Here is a 13,649-nt window from a genome sequence, read left to right as displayed (position 1 = left end):
TCTGAGCTTCCATCAACTTTAGACTGTTTATGGGGCTGGCATGTGGCACAGTAGGTTAAGCTGCCACCTCGGATGCCAGTATCCCATATAAGCACCAGTTTGAGTCCCAGCTGCTCTACTTCTGATCCAGTTCCTTGCCAATGTGTCTGGGAAAGCAGCAGCAGATATCCTGAGTGTTTGGGCCCCCTAAGATCCGTGTGGGAGAACCAGATGGAGTTCCAGGCTCCTGGCTTCAGCCTGGTTCAGCCCCTACTGTTGCGGCCATTTAGGGGTGAGCCAGTGGATGGTTCTCTTTCTCTGTCTCTTTTTGTCTCTCCCTTTCCGTAACTCTGCCTTTCAAATAAATAAATGTAAAAATAAGACTGCAATCACCATCCCAGGGGCACCTGTGTGTTTAGATATGTGTGTGTGTGTGTGTGTGTGTGTGTGTTTTCATTGAGCTCTATGACAACCTGTTGAGATATACATTTTTGCTTACAGATTATATCTAAAGAAAGACCTTTGGGAAGATGATCTGGGTGAAAGTGGTAGGGCCCTAAGCCTATGTCTGCTCCCCTTCCAGGCTCCTCATAATTCTTCACATGGGGAGGGATCCAGTCACAACATCCTCCCTATGTCACTGTGGAAACAGGGGCCCCCTGAGCTGATGGGAACTGTGGGCATTCTCTGGAGACCCCTCTTTGGATGGCAGAAGGAGCGATGGCTTCAATGTCTCTTACCAGGCAACCCACATTACCGGTAATGTGTCTTGGGAATGTGGCTGTGGGGTGCATCTGAAATCAGGTGGTCTCCAACCACTGCCACCCACTCCTGCCTGAGCTTGCACTCCATTCCCTCTAAGACCCTTGACCCTTTATGTCCCAGCTCTAGACCCGTCGCATAGAGGACACCTTCTGGCATTCACAGAATCACTGCAGACTAAGTGCCCAGAGAGACAGACCTTGGTCCACTGCCTGGTTCTGCCACTTAGCATCTGGGTAGCTTTGGGCAAATTATTTAATGCTTCTGGTACCTGGTTTCCTAAAATGTCAAAAAAAAATTTTAAAAGATGGTCTTGGTGCTGTCCCTGTGGAGTTGTGAGGTCTTTGTGACACAATGATTGCTGAGTGCTCAAGAATGTGTCCAACTCAGGGAGCAGGAGCAGCTGGTAGGCCCACCACTGTCTTTGACCAGGGGTCAGGACCCACACCACAGACATTTGTAAGTGATGACCCAATTATTTAATTAGACATTATCTGCTTTATCAAACCTACTCGACAATTAATGCTTGTTGAATGCCACTGTGTCCCAAATATTTCACATGTTCAATCTCATTCAACTCACAATTCTGCGAGGCACATACTAGTTTTATCCTCATTTTCCAACTGGAAGAAGCCCAACATCACACAGCTAATAAATGGTGGAGTGGAACTGGAACTCATCAGTGCAGCCAGAGTCCGTGCTCCATACCAGCACCCTGGTCAGGGGTCAGGCTCACTCAGTCTTCAGCAGTGCCCGGCACAGAGCTCTGGGCCCACAGTGGGGTGACTACTTGAAGGACTGGCTCTTCTCTACAGAGTGACCCATCTGGCGGCATGAGTGCATGGCTGACTCCAACACTAAGAGCCACCTTCTCCATGTACCTGTGCAGGGCTCCAGAATCACCTGGAAGATTCCTTGAGCACCCTCCACACAGTACCACGGAGCCCACTGGCTACGTCTCATTGGAGACTGGGAAGACACATGTTTTCCCAGGTTGCTATGGTGGCGGGGGGAGTTAGGGTCAGGGCCATCTCTGCCATTAGAACAGAAGAAGGAATCGGGCACAGAGGAAAGGAATTTTGCGTAGGAAAAAAAGGAACTGCCTTTGTCTGACGGCGCTGGTAGCCACAGGCCCATCAGGAGATAGAGGCATGACCCTGGTTTCCTTGGAGACCTTCACTGAGGCCTGGTCTCCCTGGGGAGGAGTGTGGGGTGAACCCTGGTCTGGCATTGCTCTCTTACCAGTGTCGTCTTGCGTGCCGAAGAGTGTGATGAAGACATTGGCGTCTGTGCCTGCGTTCTTCTTGTCCCCAGTCTTTACAGTCACCGAGAATGTGGTAGACTTATCTGCCAGGAGACAGCAGAGAGCTATAGTTTGTCCCCCCACCTTCTCCAGGGGCCCCCTTGGCTCACCCCTGCCCTTCCATCCTAAGACTTGTGAGCCCTGTGATTAGTGATGAGTACGTGTCTCGGTCTCATATGCAAATCGCTTTCCTGGCTTCACGCGATGATGCTCTGCAGTCACCTTTAGTCTGGAAACTCCAAGTGGAGAGATGATGCCCCTCTGGCTCACGTGGGGAGCTCTCAAGCAACAGAGCCAATAGGGTGGTTGGGGTGACTTGGGGCTGACTTCCAGGGTCGAAGGCTCACGTGCCAGGAGCCCCAGCCAGACTCCTCCAGGCTGGGAGGAGTTTTAGGGATGTTTACGACACTTGAAGGCTCCTGTTCACTCTTTCCTTTGGCAAAAATGCTTTGAAAGCCCCTAATGTGTCTGGAAGGGAGGGCACGATGAATCAGAACTGACTATGCAGATGGGCATTTGGCACAGTGGTTGGTTGAGCTGATGCTTGGGACATCTACTTTCCGCATGGAAGCGCCTGGGTTCAAATCCCAGCTACTCAGCTTTTACTCCAGCTTCCTGCTAACACATACGCTGCGATGCAGCAGGTGATGGCTCACAGATTCGAGTCTCTGCCATTCATGTAGGAGACCTGGACTAAATTCCAGGCTTCTGACTTTGGGTTGTCCCGGTCCTAGCTGTTGTGGGCATTTGAGGAGTGAACCAGTGGATGGATGATCTCTGTCTCTTCTCCCTTTGAATAATAATAAGAACTGGCTGCTATTCTATTTCATTCCATTGCATTCCTGACAATACTTCCATCCTGTCATGTACTTTATATCCAGTCTTATTCTAGATACATGGGAACATCTATACCCCACCCCAAACCATTCTTGCCCTGGAGGTATGAGAGGAAGGACAGATAGACAGACAAAGGAGGAGGTGCCCAGAACCCATAGGGGAGGGAGGAGATGGAGACATGCGGTGAGGGTGAGGGTGAGGTCAAGGTGGGGGTGGGGGAGGACAGAATCAGAATCAGGGAAGGAAACCTTTCTGCTCCAAGGCCAGGTTGTCAAGGGGGTTGCTGTCACCGCCCCCACCCTCCTCATCCTCGCTGGGTAGCACATAGGACTCATCCACTGGCAGCAGCTCCCTGGACAGCTGCCCATCATCTTCCTCCACCGCCAGCCAGCGTTGGCATGGAAAGTAGTACCTGTGGGGGTCAGGGGAGAGAGAAGTCAGAAATGTCCTCTTAGGAAGGTCTCCGGCAGGGGCAGTCCTGGGCAGCAAACAAGAGGCCCCCTCTTGGGAACTCTAGCTCCCCCTGTTGGCTCCCTGAGGCATTGCCCTCCTATCCTACCCAGCCTGGGAAGTACCTATGAGTTTCGTTTCGTTTCTTTTCTTTCTTTCTTTCTTTCTTTCTTTCTTTCTTTCTTTCTTTCTTTCTTTCTTTCTGTGAGTAACAAAAATGTTTATGAAGTGGCTCTTACACAAAGTCTCAGGCCTGGGATGCATGAACTGACTCCATGGCCCCTTTTGTTTTGTATTGGAACCATTGGCAAGGATAGGGGGCCATGACGATGAGCAGATCCAAGCAGAGGCAGCATAGTCTGGAAGAACCTATGAGTCTCTTAACTCAGAGGGACATGGTCTCCAGACACCCCTCCCCTCACTGAAAAGGGCTGTGTAGCATGCCTGGAGCTTAGGAGACCCTCCGTCAGGGGTATGCTGGATGGAAGGATCTAGAAAGGGAGGGCCTGGCAGGGCCTACTCCAATCCTTTCTAGAATTAACCATTAGCTAGAGCTACTTTAGCAGTGTTGTACATAGCAGGTGTTCAATACATGAGTGCTTAATTAATGGATTTTAATGAATGACTCAATCATGCTTTCAGAAGATAGCAAGAGTGTGGTGAAGGAACTGAGACAGCACACAGCTATCGCCACCTAGAGAAGGGGGTCCAAGGCAGACTCCTAGGTGTAAGGCCCGGCCCAGCACATTGAGGTGCCTGGGCAGAGGGGAAAATGGGGCCAGGAATGAGAGTGGCAGCAGAGTGGGATAAACAAGAACTTGCCCCAGCAGTCGAGCTGTCTGGCCTTAAATCCTGGCTCTGTCACTGACAGCTGTGTGACCTTGAGCAAATTTCTTTACCTCTCTTTGTGAGGGTTGCCAGATTTAACCCGTCCAACTACAGGACTCCCAGTGAAGTCTGAATTTTATTTTATTTTTAAAAAAGATTTATTTATTTATTTGAAAGTCACAGTTACACAGAGAGAGAAGGAGAGGCAGAGAGAAAGAGGTCTTCCATCCACTGGTTCACTCCCCAATTGGCCACAATAGCCAGAGCTGAGCTGATCTAAAGCCAGGAGCCAGGAGCTTCCTCTGGGTCTTCCCATGAAGGTGCAGGGGCCCAAGCACTTGGGCCATCTTCTACTGCCTTCCCAGGCCAAAGCAGAGAGCTGGATCGGAAGAGGAGCAGCCAGGACTTGAACCAGTGCCCATATGGGATGCCAGCACTACAGGTGGCAGCATTACCCGCTATGCCACAGCGCCGGCCCCAAAGTCTGAATTTTAGATAAGCAACAAATGTTTTTATGTAAGTACATCCCTTAAAATACTTAGGACACACACTAAAACATTATTCATTGCTTACCAAAAATTCAAATTTAACTGGCTGTTCTGTAGTGTATCTGGCCACCCTCCTCTGTGCCTCAGTTTACCATTCTGTAAAATGAGGAGAATAGTGCCTATTTCATAGGTTGGCTAGGGGTGGGTGTTTGAAACAGTGATCAGGATGCTGTTTGCGACTCCTGCGTCCTAGATGGCAATGCCTGGGTTTGAGTTCCGGCTGCACCTCTGACTCCAACTTCCTGCTCATATGCACCCTGGGAGGCAGCAAGAGACTGTCCAAGTAGTAGGGTCCCTGCCACCCATGCGGGAGCCCTGGATTGAGTTCCCAGTTCCCGTCTTTGGCGTGGCCTTGCCCCAGCTGTCACGGGTAGTTGGGGTAGATCCACTTTGAACCAGTGGATCAAAGTCCTCTCTCTGCCTTTCAATTACAAACAAACAGATACTAAAAATGCCTAAATGTCTGGCTATGGGGAGAAATACACTACGGCTGCTGCTGCTGCTGCTGTCCTTTGCCTTCCCCTCCTTCTCCCCAGCCCTCCCTGGAGGCAGGGGCGGAGTCTGGAGGTGGAACCCACGTCCTCCGAGAGTCTCATCTCTGCCTGAGCCCCACACTCTCCTGCAGTCCTCACTGCCTCCCAACGTTCAAACATCAGAGGAGCAGAGTCAGCGAGAACCGCCGCGGTGCACGGCATGGGCGGGGCAGGGACGGGCAAGCTTCTATTAATGGACATGGGTTTAAGGGGCAAGAGTTCAACCCAGGCAAAAAAGTGAAACGGCCACTAACATTGGTGTTTAACTGGAAATGTATACTGCTCCACTTCCCAGCCCTTAGATACATGAATGGGAGAGTCAAATTTTTATTCAAATAGCTTGTGAATAATAGGTTATGGTCTAAATTATGGCCAATTAAAGGAGAGAGACAAAAATAAAGAAAGGGGTGGAGTTGGGGCAGAGGCGGAGACAATGAGCGTGGGAAGTCAGCAGAGGACAAGGACAGAGGGAGAGAGACACACAAAGAGGCAGGAGGTTATCCAGGGAGAGGGGGGGAACAAGTCAGAAAAACAGACAGGAAAAGGAACAAGCCGCCCCCACGCACCATGAACCAATGTATGTAGAGAATGGGAGTCTGGCTTCCGTGGAGCCCTGAGCCACCTGTACTGAGACCTCCACATCCCTCTGTCTGCTCACAGCTGCAGCACTGTAGGCAGATCTCCTGGAAGCTGCTCCCTGGAGAGACAGAACCAGAGCCGGTGCCAGGCTTGGCCTGAGCGCAAGACTGTTAGCCTGCATCCCACAGTGCCAAAGAACCCACGAGAAGGCTTAGAGGGAGGCTGGGCCTGCTGAGCCCTGCCCCTTCCTCCCACAGGACCTGATCCTGGGCAAGTCAGCCTCTGCGTCAGGGAGGGAGTTGGCCAGGGATTTGCAAGGAACAAAGGAGAAGAGAGGGATGCTGGTGTTCTAGGCCAGACATGCCCCCGCTGCTTAAGCAAGGACCATGGGAAGAGCGAGCAGGACTTCAACGAGCGGGGTATAAAGTGAGCACCAAATCAAAACATGGAACCGGAACCGTTAAAAAAAATGCAAACCTCACTTGGAAGTCAAAACAGAATTAGATTGGAAAATTAAATGTTGTACAATGTAAATAGTTACCATTCTTGTGTCTAAGCCAATGACTGGACACCACCACCAAGTGTGCGTAAACTGGAGAGTCTGGTAGTGGCAAGAAGATGAGGCTGGAGCTCAGGAGCTTTGGGTTGGTGTCCTGATCCTGCCTGGCACCCTTCTAGGTGCCGGGCAGGACCCAGCGGTGAGCACGAGGCCTGTGGTCATTACCCCCGCGGAAGTCACGTTCTGCTGCTACACGCCTGTTTACTGCAGGCTGGAGATGAGGGACTGGGAGGGAAAGGACAAAGGAAGAGGAGTAAGGGGTAGGGGGCATCTGGGCCAAGATGTGCCTAAACTAAGCGTGAGGGGGAGGCCCTGGGGGGGCGGGTGTCAGGGAGAGGAGACAGCGAGCCAAAGCCCTGGGACCACGTCTGTTGGTTTTCAGGAGCAGTGAACGAGAGGGTGGAGCAAACCGGGACAGAGAGACAGGAGGTGCTGGGGCAGGCTCTGCAAGGCCAAGGGAGCCCTGGACATTCTCTGGCTCTTTCTGAGCGAAGGGAGCTCTGCAGGTTTTGAGCAGAGGGGAGACAATTCGGGTCACTAGCAAAGACAACAGGAGGGTGAGGGTGGAGCAGGGGAACAGTGAGAAGGCTTCACCCAGGGGAGTGTGGGGTGCTAAAAACAGGGTGACGGGGCCTGACTCACACCCTTCTGAACAAAGAGCTGCCAGGTTCTGCGAGCAGATGGGAGGTGGGATGCAGGTGGCAGAGAGGAGGGGAGGATGCTCAGGTGGCTTGGTCCAGGGCCACTGAGGGTGACATCAGTTCTCAAATCTTTGGGGCAGCAAAGGCCTTTGCCCTGAGCTGTGCTGGTCAGGAAGAGCCTGGGGAAGGCACGAGGCACTGTCAGGGAAGGTGGTGTCTCCCACAAGAAAGAGAGTCACAGTTGATACTCTGCTTCTTCCAAAGGCCTCTCATCTTAAGTCTGTCTCCCAAAACAGTCTGTGCTTCAAGCTCTCGGCTTGGAGGTGGCTGAAACCTGCTCACCATACTGCCCTGGCTGACTACTCCAAAGCACAGAAAACAGAAGCGAGACCGGCTACACAACAGAAAAGGGTGGGGCGGGACAAGGGGGAGATGGGGGAAGGGACAGGTAGAGGAGCAGGGAGAACGAGAAAGGAGGGGAAAAGGGAGGACCGGAAAAAAAAAAAAAACCACCTGGACACAAATTCAACAAGAATGTGCAGCAGTGATGTGGAGGAAATTGCAGAATGCTATTGAGACACACAAAGGAACAGCTGGGGAAGTGGGAAAATACACCTGGGGGGGGGGAGCATTAATATCTGAAATACGCAATTCTCCACATGCACATTTAGTGGCATAAAAATCTGAATTCTAGTGGGCTCTTCATCCAAATGTATGTCTTGATTTGCAAAAGGTAAGAACAGCTAATATTTTAAGAGAATAATGAAAGAAGACAAGTACTGACAGATGTTAAAATAGATTGTAAAGCTAAAATAATTTTTAAATTGTTGGGCTGGCCCAGAAATGTCCAATCCATGGACCTGAATATCTAACCCTGACTGGGCTGGAAGGGGAAAGCCAAGTGTCCACAAGTTTTCCTCGTCCTTACGTTTCTGCAAACTCAAATGCCTCAGATTTTAGTGGACATCACTAAGTCCATTTATCAGTGGAGGGAACAGCCCGCAAGGATGGGGCAACTCATCCATGGTGACCTGGTGAGTTTCCAGCAGAGGACAGACCCCAGGGCCCTGGTTCCCAGTCCTGGGGTTGTCCCATGGCCCTTATGCATCATCATGATGAGCTCATGGGAAACTATGACATTGGTGCCCCCATCAGGAACACCCTTCCAGCTTGTGCGCATTGCAGGGGCAGGAGATGGGGTGACCTTCATCACATATGAAGGTCATATTACACAGAGAAGAGTCCATCAGAAGACATGCTCCAAGATACCAGACTGCAGGCCAAACTGATTTAATTCAACAAACATTTATTCACCGGGCACCTAGTAAACTCCAGGTAGGCCCCCAGCAGGCACACAGTGCACGCAGGGTTCTGCATGCTCTCCTCTCTGCCTTCCTCTGTCCCACTCTGCCCCACCTAGAGGAGCCCTCTTCCATCTCTTTTGCCCTGGGTGTGTGTCTCCCAGGAGGCCAAGTGGCCTGAAGTGGATTCACCCCTGATTCAACACTGGTGGTTGGGAGTTCCTGACGTGGCTCTGGCACTGACGGCCTCTGGGGCTGTGGTTTCACCTCCATGGGGCGTGGCTCCTTCACTTGTGGAAAGCTCATTCCACCGGCTTTCCAACCCAGTTCCTGTGGTAGCTGCAAACTTCTGGCCCAACACCTGCTTACATACACCCCACAAGCTCAGCATGGGCCTTACATTTTTAAGTCAATGAAAAGAATATGAAGACAACAATATTTATGACATGTGAAAATCAAATTTCAGTGTCTATAAATAAAGCTACTTTGGCAGGCAGCCACCCCAATGGTTGAGGTGCCACGTACGACTGCTTCTGTGCAAGAACAGCAGAGCTGTTGCTGATGGAGGCCTGGGGGCCTACAAGGCCTGGGGGATTTACTATCTGGCCTTTACAGGAAAAGTTGGATGGTTCCTGGACTACAACATTGAAACTGTGTTCTTGAAGTTGCTTTACACATGGACAGACTTATGCGTGAGCCAAGCCTGGGCACATAGACTGGGCCAGGGAAATTCTAGCAGAAGTCAGAAGCGTGACTTCTCTGTACTCACAGGGCTCAAGAGCCGCTAGACTGAATGCTGGACCAGATTGTCAGCAACAGGGATAGTGGCCCAAGAGAGCTGTCCAGTGAGAGAGAAGGGAACGAGGCAGTAAGCACTTGGCCAGCTACATGGGCCAAACCCACCCTGGTGATCCGTGTAGCACAGACAGCCAGCCCTCTCTTGCCATGCACACATCAGCCGACCACCCTCAGATGATGTCACTGTCAGTCCACCCTCCCTTTCACAGGTCCCAGCCGGCTCATATTCAGCCTTTTTTCCAGCCCTATCTTATTTTTTTAAGTATTTATTTATTTGAAAAGCAGAGTTGGGGCTGATGCTGTGGCACAGGTTAAAGCCCCGGCCTGCAGTGCCAGCATCCTATATGGGTGCCAGTCCGAGTCCCGGCTGCTCCACTTCCGATCCAGCTCCCTGCTAATGCATCTGGAAAGGCAACAGAGGATGGCCCAAGTGCTTGGGCCTCTGTACCCACGTGGAAGACCCAGAGGAAGCTCTTGGCTCCTGGCTTTGGCCTTGCCCAACCCTGGTCCTTGCGGCCATTTAGGGAGTGAAACAGAAAATGGAAGACCTCTCTCTCTGTGTCTCTCCCTCTCTTTATAACTCTGCATTTCAAATAAATAATATAAATCTTTAAAAAAAAAAGGCAGAGTTACAGAGAGAAGGAGAGACAGAGATACAGACACAGAAAGATCTTCCATCTACTGGTTCACTTCCCACATGACCACAACGGCCAGCGCTGGGCCAGGATGAAACTAGGTGCCAGGCACTCCATCTGGATCACCCACATGCATGGTAGGGGCCCCAGCACTTAGGCCATCTTTTGCTGCTGTCCCAAGCACACGAGCAGGAGCTGAAAGGGAAGTGGAGCATCTAGGACTCAAACCTGCACTCAGGGGATGCTGGATGCCGGCAGTGGCTGAACCTGTTGCTCCACAGTGCCAGCCCCTCCAGGCCTCTCATAGTGGCAGGCACAGCCTTCCCTCGAGTGGGCCTTCCCATCCCCCGTCCCCACTCACGTGGTCTCGTTGTTCATGTCGGTGATGTCTACTCTGTCCAGGAACCAGCCGGGTCTATTGCCTGAGTTGTCATGGCGAATCCGGATCTTGGTCAGGGCTCCCAGGTCAATGGCGTAGATGGTGAAGGTGTCTGTCTGGGGTGGGCCAGGGCAGCACTTAGAGGGGTGTGACCTGCCCTCTCCCACCTTGTCATCAACTCCAGCTTCTCAGGCCCCAGAGGCAACTGCATGACCCAAAGCCTCTGGGAGTGGGGAACCAGAAAATGTAACTCATTGGTCCGCTACTGTCTTTTTAACTTGCCCCCACTGGGGCAGCCCTGTACTCTCATTGTGTTGAGAGAGGTGAAGGGAGCAGGAGGTAAAGGTGACAGTGGGAGAGGCAGAGGAAAAGATAGTTTGCCTGGACATCTGCATCTGTTGTGGTGAGCTCATGGAGTCTCTATGTATGCACACGAGTGCATAATCTTCTTCAAGCACACACTTTCATTAAGCACCTGCTATGAGCCAGTCTTGTACAAATGCAAAGCGACTGACAGGAACAGAGAGTTGGACTTGCCCACCATCCAGGTGGGAGGCTGGAATGTGAGTCACACATGTATGTGGGCTTCCATATGCCATGGAGCATCAGTAGGGTCTTCATGGCTATCATTTCTGGCTTTATTTTTGAAAAAAAAAAAATTTTAAATCTTAGAAAATTTGTTGAATTAGCACAATGAAAGTCTGTACACCTCCACTTCTGTATTTGCTCATTTGCTTTGTTCTCTCTTCCTCTCTCTCTTTCTCATCATCTTTTTTCTGAACTAGTTGAAAGTAAATGGCAGATTGCATGATTCTTCACTCCTAAATACTTCAGAGGAGATTTCCTAAGGGCAAGAACATTCTCGGATAATCACAGTGCAATGATCAAATTCAAAAACTTAAAATCAACACAATACTATGGTCTAATAAACAGTCCATACTCAAACCCCACCAAGTGCATCAATTATGTACTTTACATATTTTTCCCAATCCATAAAGAGTGGCTATTATTTTTGAAAGAACTGCAAAAATAGGGGGTCAGTGTTGTGGCATAGCAGATAAGCCAGCCACCTGCAATGCTGGCATCCCATATGGGTGCACCAGTTCGTGTCCCGGCTGCTCCACTTCCAATCCAGCTCCCTGCTAATGGCTGAGAAAAGCCGCAGAAGATGGTCCAGGTGTTTGGATCCCTGCCACCCATATGGGATGCCCAGATGGAGTTCCTGGCTTCTGGCTTCAGCCTCACTAGCAATGGACTTTGTGGCAACCTGGGGAGTAAACCAGTGGATGGAAGATTCATTCTCTCTCTCTCTCTCTCTCTCTCCCTCTCTGTAACTTTTTAAAAATAAGTAAATCTTTTTTTTAAGATGCAAAGATAAATCCCAATCCTCAAGCCATCAGAGGGGATGTTGAAATAAAGGCAGGGGGCCCCTGAAATAAACCCAGCAGGGAGCCTGGAAGAATTTTGATGGGTCTGGTTTATTTTTTTTCTCTCAGCATGGAAGAGAGAACCTGGCTTAGGGGTGGGGGAAGGCCTGGGAAGGGTGAGGTCAGGGACAATCCTCCAGCCAAGAGAAATCATAAGATCTGCAAGGGCCAGCCTGACAGCTTCCTCTGCCATGCGTTCCCCGCTGCCCTCAGGAGAGTAAGGTGCGTGCACTTCTCCCATGGCTCCTGCAACCTCAGGACACAGTTTTGGCTTCTCAGCCCGTCTGCCCAGGCTCTCGTGGCCTCATCCACCCTCACACACTAACTTGGTCTTTCCCAAGCTTATCCACTACTGCAAAACACTGACCAAAGCTCTGTCTTCAAACTGGCCTTCCATGCTCCCACCTCCACAGCTCTGCTCACGCAACCCCATCTTCTGAGACTATCTTTCAGCATCACCTTTATATATCCACATGGTACTCATCAGCCAGGGCCCAGAAAAGTTGCTCCTTCCCACCAGGTTTCCCCAGGTCGCCTCCTCCTTGAACCCTACTAGCCTCTGAGCATTCCTATGGGCCAGCCAGCCCGAGGGTTCCATGTGCTGGGACTCCACCCACCCACATTCTCACTCTGTCACCACAAACAGAGGAGAGGCGCTGCTCTGACACCTGGATGGACGGAACAATGCACGCTGCAGACCCCGGGCTGCATGGGTCCCCATGGGAACCACAGGAGGCACCACGCCCCACGCTGTAGTGGGGGCCACCCACCCAGGCCCCAGAGAGCCCTCACACTACCTGCCCCTGCTCAAACTTGTTGGACTTGTCCGATTTCTTCAGGGGGCGCTCGCCTGTGTCCCCGTACTCCTCCCCGTAGATCGTCAGGTAGACGTTGGCGTCAGTGCCAGCCTTGGGCACGTTCCCTGTGATCACCTGGACCTCATAGGTGTTGGCTGGAGACACAGGAAGACATGGCATTGAGGACTTCGGAGCCAGCCAGGTCCTGGGAGCAGGAAGGGTCTACAGATCTGTGGACACTAACTTGGCACTGAGCCCACCCCTCCTCCTGACTGATGACTTCCCTCCACCACACAGCCAAGGGGCTGCACATGGCCTTACCTGGCCTCCTGCCTTGCATCCCTCACATTGTGTACGGAGTGGGATCAGGACCCCTCTCACAGTCACTCGGGACGAGGGCAATGCTTAGCCCCAAACAGAACTGTCAAGGGGCTTTTCCGAAGCAGGCTGGAGAGCCGGGTGACGTGATGGGTGTCCCCCTACTCAGCCTCCATGTGAGGGAGACAAAGGCCCCTCTGCCCATCCCCTACCCCCTTCAGGGAACTGCCTGGCCCCTCCTCCAGCTTACGCTCAGGGCCTGGCCTGCCCGTCGGCACCAGCTCCACGACAAGTTCATTGTCCTCCTTGCCCCGGGCCAGCCAGCGGTTGGCTTCGAACTTGTACTGCTCAATCACCTCCTGCATCCCCGGCCCAAACTCCTCCTCTTCCTCCTCCTCCTCGGTCTCCTCCTCCTCCTCCTCTTCCGACGAGGACTCCTCCGAGGACTCTTCCTCTTCGGCCCCCTCCTCCCCCTCGTCCTCCTCATCACTGCCCTTCTTCTTCTTCTTCTTCTTCCTCTGCAGCTTGGCCTTGAGCCGCTCCTTCTTGAGCAGCTGCTGCAGCTTGGCCTTCTCCTTCTTCCTGCGGGACTCCTCCTCGGGTGTGAGCTCCTCCTCCCGCACCACCAGGTGCCGCAGCCACACCGTGTCCACGAACCAGCTGGGCCCGAAGCCCTCGCCCGTGTGCCCGAGCCGGATCTTGTAGACCTCGCCCACGTCCGCCGCCTCCAGCTGTGCAAAGCGCAGGGCAGTGGCTGGGGTGGCCCCGGCGCCTGCCCACCTTCCCTGGGGAGCCAGGCGCAGGGACTGTGCGCTGAGCTGCAGGTGGGGCGGCTCCCCGGTTCCTGCCACACGCAGCTGGTGCCTCTGGCCTGGCCCCAGCTCCACCCATGTTTATTTCCTTCTAAACCCTGTGGTGTTCAAACTGGTCTCCCTGGCCCTCTCTCTCTCTCTCTCTCTCTCTCTCTCTCTCACA

General features: G+C 52.2%; 1 protein-coding gene across 8 annotated transcripts in view; it reads right to left on the bottom strand.

Annotated features, from left to right (window-relative positions):
- LOXHD1 (lipoxygenase homology PLAT domains 1) overlaps positions 1-13,649 on the bottom strand; it is a 186,738-nt gene that overhangs the window by 68,114 nt on the left and 104,975 nt on the right. For 7 of the 8 annotated variants that reach the window (XM_051851250.2, XM_051851254.2, XM_051851252.2 and 4 more), the window contains 5 exons: positions 12,925-13,405; positions 12,357-12,511; positions 10,115-10,248; positions 3,130-3,293; positions 1,984-2,088 (listed from right to left, as the gene is read on the bottom strand). In XM_051851250.2, the coding sequence (XP_051707210.2) occupies positions 1,984-2,088; positions 3,130-3,293; positions 10,115-10,248; positions 12,357-12,511; positions 12,925-13,405 (1,039 nt within the window). The remainder of the gene's footprint in view (positions 1-1,983; positions 2,089-3,129; positions 3,294-10,114; positions 10,249-12,356; positions 12,512-12,924; positions 13,406-13,649) is intronic. The other variant, XM_070050246.1, reaches the window with a different exon arrangement.

This window comes from Oryctolagus cuniculus, chromosome 10 (assembly GCF_964237555.1).
Source record: "Oryctolagus cuniculus chromosome 10, mOryCun1.1, whole genome shotgun sequence".
Lineage (NCBI taxonomy): Eukaryota > Metazoa > Chordata > Mammalia > Lagomorpha > Leporidae > Oryctolagus > Oryctolagus cuniculus.
Note: the sequence above shows the minus strand (reverse complement) of the source record. Positions and strands in the feature narration are given on the sequence as shown.